General features: G+C 42.5%; 1 protein-coding gene across 3 annotated transcripts in view; it reads left to right on the plus strand.

The window, feature by feature from the left end:
* The window catches only part of SORCS1 (sortilin related VPS10 domain containing receptor 1), a 596,232-nt gene that overhangs the window by 203,503 nt on the left and 373,919 nt on the right, over positions 1-18,810 (plus strand). For all 3 annotated transcript variants that reach the window (XM_030941406.1, XM_030941405.1, XM_030941407.1), the window contains exon 2: positions 4,092-4,159. In XM_030941406.1, the coding sequence (XP_030797266.1) occupies positions 4,092-4,159 (68 nt within the window). The remainder of the gene's footprint in view (positions 1-4,091; positions 4,160-18,810) is intronic.

The following is an 18,810-nucleotide window of genomic DNA, read 5'->3' on the forward strand; positions in this document are numbered from 1 at the left end:
AGGCAGGTGGATCACGAGGTCAGGAGATCGAGACCATTCTGGCCAACATGGTGAAACCTGTCTCTACTAAAAGTACAAAAATTAGCTGGCTGTGGTGGTGCGTGCCTGTAGTCCCAGCTACTCAGGAGGCTGAGGAAGTAGAATCGCTTGAACCCAGGAGGCAGAGCTTGCAGTGAGCCGAGATTGCGCCACTGCACTCCAGCCTGGCGACAGAGCGAGACTCCATCTCAAAAAAAAAGAAAAGAAAAAAAAAAAAAAAAAAACGTTTGGACCAAGTGAAGTTCCTCCCAAAAGTTTTGTAAGCGATAAATGTGGCAAGAAGGAGTCACACAGTGAAAGATGAAGTGCAGATGTCATGTGATGACAGCAAGTCCTAGACTGGCGAGGGGCATACTTGAAACATGTTACTGTGGAAAGTCCTAGAAATAATTGGATGCTGAGGTCCTGCTACGGCACAGGTGGAGGTTATCAAGTCGCAGATAACTTGGGTTATAGCTATTTAAAGATAATATCCTAAGATTTAGAGAGGAACCTTAAAAAGCTAGTACCATATGGTGACCACTTGAATCGGGGATGTTTTAACACTATATAATGAAAACAAGATACAGAAATAAATGGGATGCTGATGGATATGCCAGTTTGTGTGGGGGTATATGTGTTCATATGCATTTTGAGATGTATATGTGTTCATCAAAATAGCCTTTTTGATTGAAGTTATAATTGAATGCTATACACTTGGAGTTTTGCTATACATGAAAATTGTGTGCTGAATGAATAAAAATAAATTATGTGTATATTATTTAAGCACGTACGACATTTCACTTAATTAAAAAGTTCCACTGAAAGCTGGATGCAGTGTCCTGCACCTTACTACTAGAGAGGGTAAAGTGGGAGGATCCCTTGAGCCCACAAGTTGAGACCAGCCTGAGCAATACAGCGGGACTCCCATCTCCAAACAAAAATGAAAGCAAACAAAACAGCTCCATTGTGTTCCATTCTGAGTTTGAAAAATACACAAAAACAACAGAGAATAAGACCAGAGTAGGAAGGCAATTGCATTTTTTCACATTTTATCATTTAAATGTAGTAATTTTGGCTCTGGTTCCCTTAACAGAAACTGATTTGTTAAATAGTATTGGCATAATAGAAAAGCAAACAAACAAACAACAAAACATACCTAACATAAGGATGCATCATTGTTCAGGAATAAGATGGTAAATAATGCACAGAGGCAGTAAAGGGAAAAAAGAAAAAGAAATCTCAAATAATCGATTGAAAGCATAACTAAAGGTTAGCAGTTCTCCCTTCTTTCTTGCTCTCGTTATGAAAACAGAAAGATTAAATAGATTGATTCAAGCAGATATGCTTTCAAATGCCATAAAGGACTCCTCTTCTGGTGCTGTATTGATAAACTGCCTGAGTGTATCACTGGCATTACAGTTTTACTAGCTCTGCAAGAAGAGGCAGGGAGCGGTTTCTACCTCCCTGCCTGCCTGCCCTGGGATTGCTTAAACAATTTCTGTGTGTGCTTGTGCGAGTGGCTCCACACCATTACATGCTGGGTTAAAGGGTTCCTTCTCCGGGGCGCCTTTGAATTCCCTCATCACATGAATGGGAGACACAGCCTGTGACCAGCTGAACTTCATTATTTAGTTTACTGTGGTATTGTATCAGGAGAGCAGCTACCTAGAAATGCTTTATGCCCACACCCCTATTTTCTTGGTGGGGGATTTATAGGCTTATTCGGCAAAATGGTACTGAGGTGGAGTAGCAACATCATTCTGTGTCTTCAAACAAACAGCCACCCTGCTGCCACTGATCAGTGTTCCTGGGATGGCAGTGATTGAAATTTAGCACTGAGCGCGACTTAATTGGCACATGGATCTGTTAAGCATATGCCCCCACCACAGGCATGCCATCTGATGTGCCCATAGGGTGTCCCGCACCTCACACGTGCCCACGTTTTGCTAAAGAAGCAAGTTTTGAACAGGACCTGGAAGGAAGGAAGCCGTGCTGTAGTTTAGGAGAGGGGTGGTCTTAGATGACAGGTACTCAGGGATCTCTGCCTGTTTTTAAGTTACTGTAATTTTTTTTTCCCCTTGAACTTAGAACAAACCTAAGGTCAGGGAGTTCCAGTTTGCTTGCTGTGAAATTAAAAAATTAAAAAAGTTAAGAATGTGTTCACTGATGCTTGTGCCTTCAGTAAATCAAACGCTGTGCTAGTAGAGTGGAACTTGGATTCAGCATTCCTCAGTAGCTTGCAGGCCCGGAATTTAAGGTTAGAATATTCTCTGCTCACTGTGGCTAGAACTGATCCCTTGGCCTTCAGAGAAGAATTCAGGAAATCAATGTCGACATGTTTCTGCTGAGTTGGAAACAGCTGGGCTGGGCCAAATGTTCTGGGTTATGAGTACCAGGAGGAAAATACGAACTTCGACAGAAAACTGAGCAAACCCATAATGTTTTTCCCTTACGTAAGAAGAGCGAGTAAAGGTGGAGAAATCAGTGGTTAGGAACACACACTGCTCTGTGGAATCTTCTCAAGTGTCCTTGGGCTCATGTATTTCAAGTAACCAAGTGGACTGTGTTCGTTGCTGCAGACACCAAGAGAAGCTGTCTTCTGGAGCAGCTGTGATGGGAAGAGTTTCGGTGTGACTGAGAAGGGGTATATAGCTCTTCATCAACTTCCCTTTTCTTTCATGAGCGCTTCTGTCCTAACCGGATCACGGACTCATAGACTGAATCTGTTTTCCTTTGTGTTCTCTTCTGGCATCAGACAAAATCCTGGGCTCCTAATAAACGTTTAATATATGTTTGTTGAAGTCTGAAAGAATGAAATGGTTTAGGTTCCTCTGGGTAAAGTTGAAAATAGTGCTGCTTTCGATTTCAGAGGAGGATTTGCTGCGAAGCGAATATGGCTTAAATTTAGCCTTCTGTAATTCTACGGCTTCTTTCCTGAGACCTGTTCCTAATTTTTGATTTTATCTGTTTCTTATGGAGGGTTCCATAAGAAACAAATTACACAGTAATTATCTGGACCCCATGAAATAGATTTGCTCCTGTTAAAATGCTGTTGTTTAGCTCTGCCAATGTGGCTTCTATTTTATGGCTTTCCTAGAAATTGGAAGTCAGAAGAAAGTTAAAACCAAGCTCACATAGGGCAAAGGGAAGGAACTAACATTTAAGAATCCCATGCTAGGCCAGGCGCAGTGGTTCATGCCTGTAATCCCAGCACTTTGGGAGGCCAAGGCTAGCGGATCACCTGAGGTCAGGTGTTTGAGACCAGCCAGACCAACATGGCGAAACCCGATCTCCAAAAATGCAAAAAATTAGCTAGGCATGGTGGCGGGTTCCTGTAATCCCAGCTACTTGGGAGGCTGAGGCAGGAAAATCACTTGAACCTGGGAGGCGGAGGTTGCAGTGGGCCGAGATTGCGCCATTGCACTCCAGTGCGGGCGATATGAGTGAAACTCCATCTCAAAAAAAAAAAAAAAAAAAAAAACCAAAAAAGACAAACCACCATGCTAATTGATATGTAATTTGTATTTATTTCCTAATTTAACTTCAAACAGCAATTCTTTTTGGGAGATAGCATTACTCTTCATCCCCCTTAATAAATGGGCATTCTGACATTCTTTCAAAGAATTCTTTGCTATCTCCCAAAAAGATGGTAGCTGGGCACATTGGGTAACCTCAGTGCGCCCAGCTACTAAGACTGGAAACTAACCATTGACCTTCCTTTCTCCCAGGCATCTGCTCAGTGAGTACCTGCGTTGTGTTCATATTTGGCAGTTCTGCCAGCGTTCCCTAAAAGCATTAAACCCACTAGGGAAAGAAACGCCTGGAGGAGCAGTTAACCCTTGCTGCAGGGTGACAGGGAGAAAGGTGGGGAGAGGATAGGCCTAAGCAGTTCAGTGGAAAGGCAGAAAGGCACGCCAACCCTTTCCCAGTCAGTGCTGCAAATGCCATAACAATTCATTCAATTATGCTAAGCACCTATTAAAGGAATCCTAAGCCCTCCCTTGGGCCATTTCAGTTCTAAGAGATTGTAATTGTTTGAGACTAACCATGATGTCTTCTTTTGCCTTCAGGTGATTCTCATTTTGACAAAGCTCTATGACTATAACCTGGGGAGCATCACCGAGAGCTCACTTTGGAGGTATGTAGATAAATGGAGCTAATAATTACCTTGTTATTTAAGCATGATGCCTGCTACTGCTGTCCCACCCACTTTTTCCTGGCAGGAAGGTTCCTGGTAATGTGTACTCCTTGCTTTCTCTCTTTAGTGATGTGCTGGGCTTTATCTCCAGGCAGACCAGAGCTTTACCTTCTTTATAGATCCCTTCTTTTAATCAGTCAGATTCTTTTGCTAACCTGTACAATGGATTGTGTTTATGCACCGTCTCACTGACCTGTAAGTGTATTGGATCAGAAGTGAGAGTGGAAGTCTCTTTGCAGAAGGACTCAGCACAGCCTCTTGGTCTGTAGAATGAGGCTCTCTACCAGGGAAACTTTATTATTATTATTATTTTTTTTTTTTGAGGAGTTTTGCTCTTGTTGCCCAGGCTGGAGTTCAATGGCACGATCTCGACTCAGCGCAATCTCTACCTCCCGGGTTCAAGCGATTCTCCTGCCTCGGCCTCCTGAGTAGTTGGGATTACAGGCATGCACCACCACACCTGGCTAATTTTTTGTATTTTTGGTAGAGACTGGGTTTCTCCATATTGGTCAGGCTGCTCTCGAACTTCCGACCTCAGGTTATCTGCCAGCCTCAGCCTTCCAAAGTGCTAGGATTACAGGCATGAGCCGCTGCGCCCAGCCCAGAGCAACATCTTTTACTAACTTCCCTTCCATGACGGTCCTGCAGCTCACCAGCAGCACAGGCATACATACCACACTCATGCACACCCTCATCCTTAGGATACACACTGTATTGCTTCACACATACAGAGTGTGGAAATGATACAGGATTTTTTCAGTGCCTCTTTGCCAGCCAGAGACCCCTGCAGCCGCCAGTGCCTCTGCTTGAGTTTTGCTTGTGCCCACAGGGCTTGCTCTGCCCACTTGGCCCATCAGGCTGCACTCAGCTCATACAACTGGTCTATATCTCATGCCCGCCAAGGGCAAGCCAGACGCACCAGCTGCTGTGGTGGGGTGGGCACTCCAGGCATTGGCTCTGTGCAAGGCTGTGGCTGGACCAGGTGTACAGCAAGGGGCTTCTGCCTTGGGTGCTGGTGTCTGGATGAGGGGAATGCGGTGGCGCCCTAAAAACTCAGAGACACCAGCAATCACAGAACTCCGAGGGGGGTGTTACAGCATGGCACACAGCCCTGGCTTGGGGAGCTGAGGTCTGGGTCCCCAGCAGGGTCACAGCTCTTCTCTCCTTTTCACCAGCCACAGGGCAGCAAATGGGGTGGGGGTGGTTTTCAGGTCGTTCATGTTACAGCTTGTTCAGTCCCACTGCTCTGCTCTAGCTCATGGCTCCTAGGCTGGCCCGGCCCCACTGCTACTTCCTGTTGTGTGGGGCAGCTGCCTGGCACCAACAGAGGACAGGAAGGCTACAGTGTTACAACTCCTTTCTCACTCGCTGTTTGTTGGGTCCCGGGTTCTTGTCCTGCATCCAAGAAGAATGAGGTTATACGGACAACTGGAGAGTGATCCAGGCAGAGAAGAGTTTTATTGAGTGATGGAACAGCTCCCAGTGGAGAGGAGACCCAAAGCGTGTAGTCCCTACCAGAAGGCGGGTAGTCCCAACGTGCGGCTGAGGCCAGGGTTTTTATAGGCTCCAAATGGGGGAGGTGCAAGGTGTAGGTAGAAAGAAAAAAACATATTGGGTCTTGGAGGAGTTTCCCAACCATGATTTTGGACCCTTGGTAGCCCAACTGCCCAGTCATGCTGGTATTCAAGGAGCTCCTCCATGCTAAGGGATTTGTACCTATACATTTGAAAAATTATTGTGATAATGGTAGAAGGCAGACAAATTCCTAGGCAGATAGGGGCAAGCACCCAGTGAAACCCAACCTTCAAGCCACAAGACAGCCTGAAGCCTGAAAACCAAGCTGCCACTTCTGGGTATAGTTCCTAGTTACAGGGATGTAGCTGAAAGTGTGGGAAGTTTGGTAGCGGCCTTAATAAAATGTGTAATTTTTTAGTGCATTAAGGAACCAGCATCTACTATATTGCTTCAGTTCTGTAACCCTTCATCAGAATCTCTGTGACTCTGATCAACTTCGTATTTCCCTGATAGATTTCTCTAATAGATCTCCATGTATCAGAGCAAAAGCCAGCATTTTTTTCTGCAGTGTATCTGCCATATAAAACATAGTCTGCATATTAGAAATTTAATAGATAATGCAGTTTTGTCTCACTGGGACAGAGGCTTTCAGCAGTCATAACTCTCCACCTGCATGGTGGAAAGAGCATGCTTGCGGGGCCTGAGGAGCAGGTCGCCCTAGACTGTCGAAGCTCAGGTTCAGTATGCTTTTCTCTCCATGATGGGGCATTGTTACTGATGGCCCAGTCTAGGAAGAATGTCCTTTTCAAACTTAGTGGAAAGGGTTAATTTAAAAAATGGCATCACATTCCGTTAGCGTCAGGCTTCCCTTCTGAAGGAGCAGTCTACTTGGGTGAAGTCTGGGAAAGTGTGGCAAGAATGACCTGCTGGCTTCTGAATCTTAAGATGAATTTCACTGAAGGATGTATACTGTCATGTACTGCATAATGACATTTTAGTCAATGACGCCATATACAATAGTGGTCCCATAAAATCATACTGTATTTTTCCTGTACCTCTTTTGTTTAGATATGTTTAGATACACAAATACCATGATGTTACAACTGCCCACAGTGTTCAATACAGTAACATGCTGTATGAATTTGTAGTCTTGGAACAAAAGGGTATACCTTACAGCCTAGATAGGTAGTACGCTACACCCTCTAGGTTTGTGTAAGTATACTGTATGATGTTCACCCGATGAGAAACTCACCTAAGGTCATGTTTCTCAGAATGTATCCACCTCATTAAGTGATACATGACTGTAGATACACATATAGTCAGCCTTCTGTCTCTCTGAGTTTTAGATCTGTTAATTCAACCCATCTTGGATCAAAACTGTTGGGGGAAAAAATTAAAAAACAACACTATCACTAATACAAGTAAAAAATACAGGATAACAACTATTTACATAATATTTATATTGTATTTGGTGTTACAAGTAATCTGAGAATGATTTTAAATATACTAGGGAGAAGGTCAGTAAATCATATGCAAATACTACACCATCTTCTATCAGGAATTTGAGCATCTGTGGATTTTAGTATTCATGGGGGGTTCTGGAAACAATCTCCTCCAGATACTGCGAGATGACCATGTGTATACGCCCACACACTATACCCATAGATACATAATATATTTTAAAAATATACCCCTAATAGTCATTTGCCATATGTCATATACTGGTGTGACTACTGCAGGTATGTGATATATTAAAAGCTGGTAATTTTATTGATTTTAAATTATTATTATTATTATTTGGGAAAGAATCTCACCCTGTCACCCAGGCTGGAGTGCAGTGGCGTGATCACAGCTTACTGCAGCCTCAAACACCCAGATAAAAGTGATCTTCCCACCTCCACCTCCCAAGTAGCTGGGACTACAAGTATTTGCCACTACCCTAGGCTAATTTTTTAAAATTATTTTTATAGAGACAGGGTCCCATTTTGTTACTCAAACTGGTCTTGAGCTCCCGGGTTCAAGTAACTCTCCCACCTCAGCCTCCCAAACTTTCAGGATTACAGGCATGAGCCATCACGCCTGGTCATTTTAGTACTTTAATAGGAATGGCAGGTACCTTACTGAAAATATAATTTAGAAAAGAGAGAATAAGGTGGAAAATATGTATAATACTTCATATTATAATATAATATATAATATATATAAAACCTCGGTAGGACTTTTGAACAGCTCACGGTGCCCATACTCAGAGTTTAGGGAACCTCCGTAGGTATGTTAATACGGAGGAGGAGTGGGACAGGCCTGGGTGGGTAGACGACAGGGGTCAGGAAAAGAAAGCCTTATGGTTCTGAGTTGTCTAGCACATACTTTCTTGAAGGAAACTAGATGGCCTAGCATAAGCTGACTTTCTCCTGCACCAGTTCATACTGTTACCAAAACACCAAGGATCCAGTCTCAGCCCTGCTGCTCACTGCACAGAAAGCCCATCACCGAGACAACAATTATTGCTAAGGAAGAAGGCTTTAATCAGGTGCTAGAGCTGAGGAGATGGGTGATCAGTCTCAAATCCATCTCCCTGACTCACTAAACTTAGGGGTTTAATATAGCGGGATAGAAATGTTAACAGTGTGTTGGAAAACAGGAAGTAGGGAAGGGTAAGGAAACGAAATGAGGGCCTGGCATCTCATGGTCTGAATGCAATGAGCTGGTGAGTTTTAGTTCTTTGATACTTTTTGAGAGGCTTCCAGGGCCTTTCCTGAGGAAGGAACTCAGATGAAACAAATGTTAAGTTTCAAGCTTTAAGACAGGAAGGGCCAATTCCTATTTTTATCCAAAAGAAATGTGTATGGGACTATTGGGGCAGTTTCAGTACTTTATGTTCAGAAAACCTGCCTATGCCAAAAATTGGGGACTATGACCTCAGGCAAGTCTTAGACATCTGCAAGGTACCCATGGCCCTGAGTACAGGAGTTAGCATATAAGCTAGTACTCAGTAACTCTGTTTTTAAACAGAGCAGTGAACACAACAAACTGAATGGTCATCCAAATATTATTTTATTATATTGTATTTTATTTCTTTTATTCAACAGTGTTGTATTGATTAACTCCTTTATGCCTTGGAATGATCTGGTCCAGCAAGGGGAAGGTGTGTGTGTGTGCCTAGATCAACAGCAGATAGGCTCTGTCTTCCAGGTGTTCCTTTTTAGAGGGGGACAAAGATTTGTGGACAGTCAAGGTGAGAGGAAAATACACTTGCATGTATCCCTCCTTATGTAATTGTATAGAATAAGTTATTGAAGCAGCCGCCCAGAAATGCCAGATCCCACAATAAGGTAGATGTAATGTAAATAGACAGACTCTCATACAACCGTAAGTGTTGTAATAAGAATATGAGATAAGTGTTACTTCTTTACTTTGCTCATGTGGATATTTTCTCTTCTTAACTCATCTTTGAGTCCTTGAACCCAGCACCTTGCTGGTTTAGTGATAATGATGATAATGGTAATAATGACAATACTGAAAACTTTTATTGGGTATTCACTATGTGTCAGGCATGATGCTGAGTGTTAGACATGTGTTATTACATCCTCTTAATTTATTTTTATGGTGTGCCCAAGGTCACACAACTAGCAAATAGTAGCCTACAGACTTACAGACGTGTTACTGAACTCCATCCATTCATTGCTTATCTGTCTTCCAGAGCTCTGCCTTCTGGTGGAAGGCAGATTTGTATACCCAAACAAATCAACAGAATATTTTATAGAAATATATGTGTATATTATTATATAATATCTATATATGTATTGTGTATACACACACACACACACATAGACACACACACATACAAACGCTGTATACAGAGCGAATAGGGTTTTCCATGTGCTGTAACATTCTGAGCAGCAGTTGCCTTACTCCTGAAAATACTGGGCAACAGAGAAATGGCTTCTTGTCCAACAAATAGATGCATGCAGTTTTCAATTGAGCCCTTATTCTTTACAAGTTTTAGCAGCTAAAGAGTCAGAAAGGGGCAAATGGCAAATGCCCTTGAGGTGGTAGGGTAGACAAGAGGCCAAGAGGCTGTTGACCTTACAGAGTGATGTCCTAGGGCTGTAAGCCTTGCTGGATATTAACAAACCAGGAAAGACAGAGCGAGACATCACTGTACCAAATGAATGAGTTTTTGCTCCCATTTGGTCTTGTCATTGATTACACCTTAATCTTGGAGCAAGTTGGTGATTTTTGTTTCGTTTTGTGTTGTTCTTCACTCGGGGAGTCAAACCGAGAGGAAGAGGAGATGATTTGATGCAGAACAATTAACTGCACCTTAAAATTGTCTTCACTTTATAGTGGATTAAGCTTTGCGAATTGGAGAGCGTGGTGGTTTTACCATATTGATGCAAGATAAGCTTAAAGGTTGAGAAAAATAAAATGTCAAAATCTTGAATATAGTACTTCTGAGAAGAAATATATTCATCTTTTTTTCCCCCTGTTACACTAGGGCAATCAGCAGTCTGTTGAGAGAGGCTTAGCTGGTGAGAAAGCCCTAGGCAATTCTGGAAGAAGCTGAAAGTCTACTCTCTTAAAGCTGAAAGTCTACTCACACAGCCTGCAGTGCCTGTCTGTCTTAGAGTTTGCCTGACATGGCTGACATCTCAAATGCAGTGTCCTATTCTCAGATCCACATGGGACACAAGCAGGCTTCTAACTAGGTCTCCAAAAGTATGCATTTCTCAAACAGCAAAACCTGCTTTTGGAGGGGCACAAAGCAAGTGCAGTTTAAGGACAGAGAATGTGTTAGGCTTTTGACGTGATTCTGTATTGGTAGCCAACCCTGTCCCATTTTCTCAGGAGACACATTTTCTTGGGCATTACACATCGTGATTATCAAGAGAAGTTCCCCAGTAGTGTTTGTGAATAATAGCCTTGAGGCAGAGACTGTGTGGGGATGAGGGCAGCCTGTGCTCTCTGAAGAACTCCTTGGGTTCATGCTGAAGGGAACTCATCTGTGTGCTGTGAGCCCTCTGCCGGCCCTGTGGGTAAGTCCCAACACCTCCCTTCTCCTCCCACACCACATCAGGAGAAGAAGAGTGGGTGGCTTGGGTCAGATTGTTAGTCCCTGCTTTGAAGGATGTTTTGCTACCAAATCCATGTTTCACTCCGCTACAAACACAAGGCTATATGCACATCCTAAAATATGAATAATAATAATAATAAAACCACAGTGTGATAACTTCCAGGCAAGAGAAGTCTTCATGCCACACAGATTTAATGATGCTATTCACACCTGTGGGTACAAATGTTTAGTACCTCTCCAAGGTCCGAGGGAGCTAGTCAAGCTCCCAGGCAGGATCCGGAAGTGTTCTGGATTGTGGCTCTTTGGATTCTAAATTCTTTTGTGTTTTGTAACTCCCATTCCATATTTGTGTCACTTGGAGTTGCTTGTGGTTCCTGAACTTATACAATTAATTTTTTTTTTTTTTTTTTTTTTTGAGACAGAGTCTTGCTCTGTCGCCCAGGCTGGAGTGCAGTGGCGCGATCTCAGCTCACTGCAAGCTCTGCCTCCCGGGTTCACGCCATTCTCCTACTTCAGCCTCCCGAGTAGCTGGGACTACAGGCGCCCGCCACCACGCCTGGCTAATATATTTTTTGTATTTTAGTAGAGATGGGGTTTCACCATGTCAGTCAGGATGGTCTCAATCTCCTGACCTTATGATCTGCCTGTCTCAGCTTCCCAAAGTGTTGGGATTACAGGCATAAGCCACTGTGCTCGGCCTACAGTTAATTTTTTTTTTTTAAAGAAATGGTCTTGCTCTGGCACTCAGGCAACGGAACAATCATAGCTCACTGCAGCCACAAGCAATCCTCCAGCCTCAGCCTCCCAAGTAGCTGGTACTACAGGTACACACCACTGCGCCAGATTAATTTTTAAATTTTTTTGTAGAGACGAGGCCTCAATTTGTTGCCCAGATTGGTCTTGGACCCCTGGCTTTAAGCAATCCCCTTAACTCAGCCTCCTAAATCACTGGGATTACAGGTGTGAGTCACTGCACCCTGCCGACATTTATTTTAGTAAACCTTGTTATTTTTTAAAAAATCATAAATGTATGCTCATTACAATGAGCCAGAAAAAAATACAGATATATTTATTTTTTAAAAACTGTGAATAGTTTCTTACATACCACCTAGGTCGAGTTTTCCTGCTATCTGTGATGTTGAGTTATTGTTTTTTTCTCTTCATATTTTTATGACTCAACTAAAAAGTGCCAAAAGATATATACATACCGTAGGTCTACTTTTTCATTTGTTTAAGAAAACAGAAGTATACTATTCACTTGACTATGACAACCTGATTTATTTCCCTTAACAATGACTCTTGGGTGTTTGTGCAGATGAGTGCATTGAAAAAATTGGTCCAGGCTTATAAGCATCCCAGAGTATGCATATTGTACAGTATATTGAATTAAACAACTGCATGCTTAATTAACTTATGTATTGCTTCTTACATGCCAAGAAGTGTTTTCAGTGCTTTCATCCTTTTAACTACCCCCAAAATAGGCACTGTTTGTAGCTCTAGTTTCTTTTTCTTTTTTTTTTTTGAGATGGAGTTTCACTCTTGTGAAGAGTGATGGCATGTTCTCGACTCACTGCAACCTCTGCCTCTCTCTGGTTCAAGCAATTCTCCTGCCTCAGCCTCCTGAGTAGCTGGGATTGCAGGTGCCTGCCACCATGCCCAGCTAATCTTTTTGCATTTTTAGTAGATACAGGGTTTTACCCCGTTGGCCAGGCTAGTCTCCAACTCCTGACCTCAGGTGATCCGCCCGCCTTGGCCTCCCAAAGTGCTGGGATTACACGCATGAGCCACAACGCCCAGCCTGTAGCTTTAGTTTCTAGATAAGAGAAGTAAGACTTAGAAAGATTTAGTAGCATGCTCAATGGTCTGACAGCCAGCTAGTCAGATAGAGCTGACTCCTGAGTATTCTCTGAATGCCTGTGCTACACTACTTCTCCATTACCTTTCTGATGGATCTTTAGTTCATTTCCTCAAGAGTTCTTATTACACACAGTGCTCTGATAGACATATCTGTAAACATATCCTTTTACTTTGGTAATTTTAGCTTTATAAAGTACAATAGAATTCATAAGATGATATTGTTGTATCAAAAATGAATGCATTTATATTGTAAATGATACTCGAGATTACATTCCAAGAAGACTGCAACAAATCATACACATGTAAGCAATAATAGTTTGCGGATTTCCCTGGGCTTTCATCAGGACTGGAATTTTCAATACATAACTTTTAAATCAGTCTTTTGGATGAAAATGATGTCTTGATCTCCATGTATTTTAATGGGTATTTTCCTGACCACAAGTGATAGTGAGGATCATTTCATATGTGTATTGGTCTGTGGCACTGTGGACCTCTCTTTTTCCCTCACTCCTCCAGCAAAAATAATTGCTTCTTCCTCATTAATCTTGTAGTGAATTATGTATCTTTGATTTACAATGGTTATCAGATGTATATTTATTTTTTTCCACAAACATCTCTTAGACCTACCTGTATGCCATGCCAAGCAGTGTACCAGGTGGTCAGTGGGAATAAGCATATAAATAAATAATTGTTCCTGTGCTACAGAAACCCCAAATTTAGTGAAGAGCAGACTTTCAGTGGATAGTTACAGAAATGTGCTAAATGCAGGGTAAAATGTATGCATTAGTTATTGTGATGTTTGTCTGTTTCCGTACTGTGTTAGTCTGTTCCCATGCTGCTAATAAAGACATACCCGATACTGGGTAATTTATAAAGGAAAGAGGTTTAATTGACTCACAGTTCCACAGTGCTGGGGAGGCCCCACAGTCATAGTGTAAAATGATGGAAGAGCAAAGCCACGTCTTACATGGCAACAGGCAAGAGAGTTTGTGCAGGGGAACTCCCATTTACAAAACCATCAGATCTCTTGAGACTTACACACTAACACGAAAACAGTATAGAGGAAGACCGCCCCCATGACTCAGTTACCTCCCACCAAGTCCTTCCCTTGATATGTGGGAATTATGGGAGCTAAAATTCAAGATGAGATTTGGGTAGAGACACAGCCAAACCATATCTTATACTAACCTGGAATTCCAGAGACTATGACCATGTCTTATTTTCATTTGGTTCACACCCAAAATAGAACTGGTCTTACTAAGCATCATTAAATGCTTTTTGCTTTGAAGCAGTATGTTACGAAATGATTTAGTGTCACTGAAAGCCAGGCCTACATCATATACTTGTTTCTATCCTAAATTTTTAACCTACTGTCTTATGTGTAGGCGATACAGTTCTGAATAATGTGCTACATGACCTCGTGAAATTCCATGACATTGCAGTCAGAGAAGAAGAGCATAACCAGTGCCAAGTGGGAAAAGCCCAGCGATTCAAGTCAGGAATCTGTTATTTCCATAGAACTCTAGGCATTCCTGTTCAGTCCCCTTGATTTTAACAAAATGTTAGAACTCACCACATGAAAGCTGGTTCTACAAGGATCTACATGTATTCATCCAAAAGATGCTGTAGACCTTCCTGAGATCTGTGAGACTGTCTGTGAGAGTCTGGTCTCAGCTTGCACCCCTGCTCTCCTTGTTTGCCTCAGTGATTGACACCCTGCTGAGTTCCCCACTTCTCCTTTTAGCAAATAATAGATGAAATACACAGTAAAGCAACACTGTCCTGAGGTCCTAATAACTTTGCCAATATAAGCTGATAAAGCAAAGGCAAAAAATTTTATAGAGAAAACAAAGCAACTGACATTCTGCTATCAAACCTGGTTATATATTCCTGGAAGTATTTAGAATATTAATTCCCATTTTAGTACATTGATATGAACATCACATGGTAAAATTCTACATCTGTGAAGTCCCTTGCGATACAGATCACCACCATCCAGTTACCTTCCACATCCTCACAGTTCCTCAGAAGGCTTTCCTGTTATGTTCACTCTTTTGGATTATCCTTCTATGTTAAAATTTAAACTTATTAATAAGCAATCAAACAATGGAAATTAAGTGCTATTTGAGTATAGTGTCCTGTATTGGGCACAAAGAAAGTCAGAAGATCCTCAGAACACAATTTCATACCTTCTAGGAAGACAAAGTCTCTTTATTCCTTCAGCATGACTAGATCCTCCATAATTTTCAGGTCATAGTCCAAATACCAACTTCTTTTTAAGAAGCCATTCGTATCTATATTGTTAAAGGTAGACTTGGCTGGACATGGTGGCTCACTCCTGTAATCCCAGCATTTTGGGAGGCCGAGGCGGGTGGATCACTTGAGGCCAGGAGTTCGAGACCAGCCTGGCCAACATGGTGAATCTTTGTCTCTACTAAAAATTAGCTGAGTGTGGTGGCTGGAGCCTATAATCCCAGCCACTCAGGAGGTTGAGGCAGGAGAATTGCTTGAACCCTGGAGGCAGAGATTGCAGTGAGCCAAGATCACATCACTGTACGTCAGCCTGAGTGACTCAGTGAGACTCCATCTCCAAAAAAAAAGGCTCTTGCTTCTTTCTACCATAGCTCTTTGTATTTTTCATTCACTATATGTGTCATGATCTAGAATGATTTTATTTATTACTTGTCTATTGCCTGATGCCACCATTAAAATATAAACTCCCTGAGGGCAGAGACCTTGTCTGTCTTATTTTCGGTGTCCAGGAAATTGCCTAGCACAAAGGTATTCAAGTGAGATGTGGCAAATTAATTGAGTGTGTAAATACCTACATACATGGACCCATGCTAACTGGTGTAAATCCAGATATAAATAAGATCAGATTGTTGTCCTTAAGTAATTTGCAGTCTGTTAGGGAGACAGATAGATAAATGAGAGATTATATTAGTATGTATGTCAAGTGCCATAGTAGAAGTACCATAGGTTCTCTGGATGGGGAAGGAAGAGCTTCCTGGAGGAGGAGACCTGAACTGAATCTCAAAGAAGGAGTAGAAATTAGACTAGTAAGGGAGGCTGATTATTTAGTGAGTACCTCCCAAATTTCAGGCACCTCTAGGTGCCGGCAGCATGGCATATTGAGGAAATTGCACCAAATCACAATACAGTCTGTGTGTGCAATGGGTCAGTTCTTTGCTAAGTATTCTGACATTTATCCCAGAGGAAGTAATGCATCTTTGAAAGGTCTGGGGCAAGTAAAACGGTTGATGAGATATGAATTTCCCCAAAAAAATTACCTTGGTGTCATGTTGTGGATTCACCTGGCAAAGAACAAAATTGGTGACCATGAACAAAGTAGTCAATGAAGTGAGAAGTAAGAGATGAGAAGGGGCCAACCTTTTCAGAGAGTGGAAAAATGGAGTTCAATATATAGAGGGTAGGGGTGATTTCAATAGATTTTGTAAGGGAAAGATGAACAGGACCAGTTGTTCGGTGAGTAAGAAGGTGAAAGAGAGAGACATATCTGCAATGACTTTCTCACTTTTGTCTTGGACATTCCAGAGGATGGTGAGATTATTTTCTAGGAGAAGATGGAGGAAGACAGTTTTAGAATGGGAGATGGGGATGAGGTGAAAAGAATATTAATTAATTACTTACTTTTATTTTTTATTTTTTTTTTTTTGAGATGGAGTCTCGCTCTGTTGCCCAGGCTGAAGTCCAGTGGCACGATCTTGGCTCACTGCAAGCTCTACCTCCTGGGTTCACACCATTCTCCTGCCTCAGCTCCTCAAGTAGCTGGGACTATAGGCACCTGGTACCACGCCCGGCTAACTTTTTTGTGTGTTTCTAGTACAGATGGGGTTTCACTGTGTTAGCCAGGATCCATGGCCATGACCTCATGATCCGCCCACCTCGGCCCCCCAAAGTGCTGGGATTACAGCATGAGACACCGTGCCTGGCTTATTATTTTTTAATAGATTGAGGTTGAGGTAGAGGTAGACAACTCAAATGGAAATTTTCAGGTAACTAAAGTGTACATGGCCTTGGAGTCCAGGCAGAAGGACTGATGCGAAGACATATTTGGAAGGCATGAACTTGAGCAGTAGAAGCTGTGTTCATAGGAGCCTAGGGAGAGTGTGCAGAAGAAAATGAGAGAAAAACTGAGAAGATCCCCAGTTCCTAGACAAACAGAAGTCTGAGGAGGAGTTGGAGGAGTTGCTGCTTGAAAGTTGGAAGAAAAATTAGGCAGAGGAGCAAGTGAGAAGAACATTAAACATCAGAAAAATATGTGTGAAATAGCCACCAAATTTGTCAATGCGGAAGACATTGGCTCAACAGAAGTGGGGGAGGGAAAGTTGGGTTACAGGGGGCTGAGAAGGTGCATCTATCTATCCTGGTGATGCCTACTAAGCACCTCTGACTAGTGGATGAGCAGTCAGGGAATGGGGACAGGATATGAAGACAGCTCTCTCAAGAAGGAGCTGTGAAGGCAAATAAAAGGAAGAGACGTGAGTTTGCAGAAAGGAGGTGACAGACAAAAGGAACGTTTTCCTTTCTTTAAATGAGAACAGACCTGGCCATGTTTGCATTTTCCAGGGAGAAATCAGTGAAAAGAGATTGAAAATATAGAACAGTTAGTGGAGAATAGAACTGATAGAGAACTGTTAGAGAATTGAGTGGTAGAGAAGGTATGGAATCCAAGGTCAGGTGGAGGAATTATCCAGCCATAGTACATCAGGGAGGGCAAGGGGTGGACCGAGGGGAGCTTTCCTTTTACCAAGCAAGGAGGCCAGGAGGCCAGGATAGGGACTCCCACATATCAGCTTTCCTGAGCGATGTGGGTTGAGGGGTGTCCTGCTATTTGGTTGTATGTTGAGTGGGAGATGGACGTGAGATGGGACTTGACATTTTGGAAGAGCCACTGAGAAGACAGGAGAGGGGCAGCTCAGGGGCTGGCTTGCACTGCATTGAATAATGCTGAGATCCAGATAAGGCTACACTCTGGGGTCAGCATGGCTGTGCTTTTGTTCCAGTGAGCCTTATGTAACACACAAGAAGGCATTTGTTTATGATTCCAGGAGGAAAGACAAGAGGTTGGGGGAGCTGATGGGCTTGAGTGGTAGATAAGAGGTCTCGACTAAATAGAGAAAGAAAGGGAAGCCAGAGGTGGGAGGAGGACAAACAGTGAAACAGTAGGACCTCCGATCTATTCATATTTAAGAGCCTAAAGAACACTTTAAAAAAAATATTACCCAGAGGAGTGTGAATTTTTGTATTATAAAACTTGGAACATATCTTGTCCCCAGGGAACTCCGTGAATGGGAACTGGTCAGAGCAGGTGGAGTGAATCAGAAAAGCCTTTTATAAAAGCTACTCTTAAGAAATCCACTCAACTCTCTAGGAGAAGGAGCTGCTATTTTTCTGCATGTATATGGAACAACTAGATCTACTTGTCAATTCCCCCCACATCCCTGAGTTATTTGTGAGTGACAACCCACCTCCACACCTTTGGGGAACACTAAGAAGCCTTCTCTATGGGAGATTTTCTCCAGGCAGCTCTCTATTCCCAGAACTAAGACTTACAGATTAACCACAACTGGCAGTCCCTGTGATACCATTGTCAACACAGAGCGAGTCGCTCAGATGTGAGATTGAAGTAATACTGATTTTCTTGCTAGTCACCATTTTTCACCCTACTATTTACTCTGAAGCGCATTCCAAAATTTCTTTTCCTTTTATGTTTAAAACTATATTTTTTAGAGTTTAGTTTTCTGGAGTCTAAGTTGACCTTACTTTGGCTTCTCCAATCCCTCTCCTACTGGGAGCCGCATTCCTTGGTATCGTTCATTTCACTTACTAAAATTCTCAATAAAGGAAGGGTGTTGTGTGTTCTAGCCATGATGAATTACTTATAGGTTCTGCCAAGGCAACATGTGCTCTTGGAAGGCCATCCATGTCATGGGTCAGCACGTGGGCTTTGACCTTGGGCTGTCTGGACAGGAATCCCAGCTCTGTCCATTTACTAGCTCTGAGACTGTGGGAGATTTTTTTTAAGTCTCTCTGCTTTGTTTCCTCATCAGAAAAAGTATACTTATCTAGTAGGCTTATGGTGACACTGATGTTGAGTGTAGGTCATCTAATAAACATACAT

This window comes from Rhinopithecus roxellana, chromosome 11 (assembly GCF_007565055.1).
Source record: "Rhinopithecus roxellana isolate Shanxi Qingling chromosome 11, ASM756505v1, whole genome shotgun sequence".
Classification (NCBI taxonomy): domain Eukaryota; kingdom Metazoa; phylum Chordata; class Mammalia; order Primates; family Cercopithecidae; genus Rhinopithecus; species Rhinopithecus roxellana.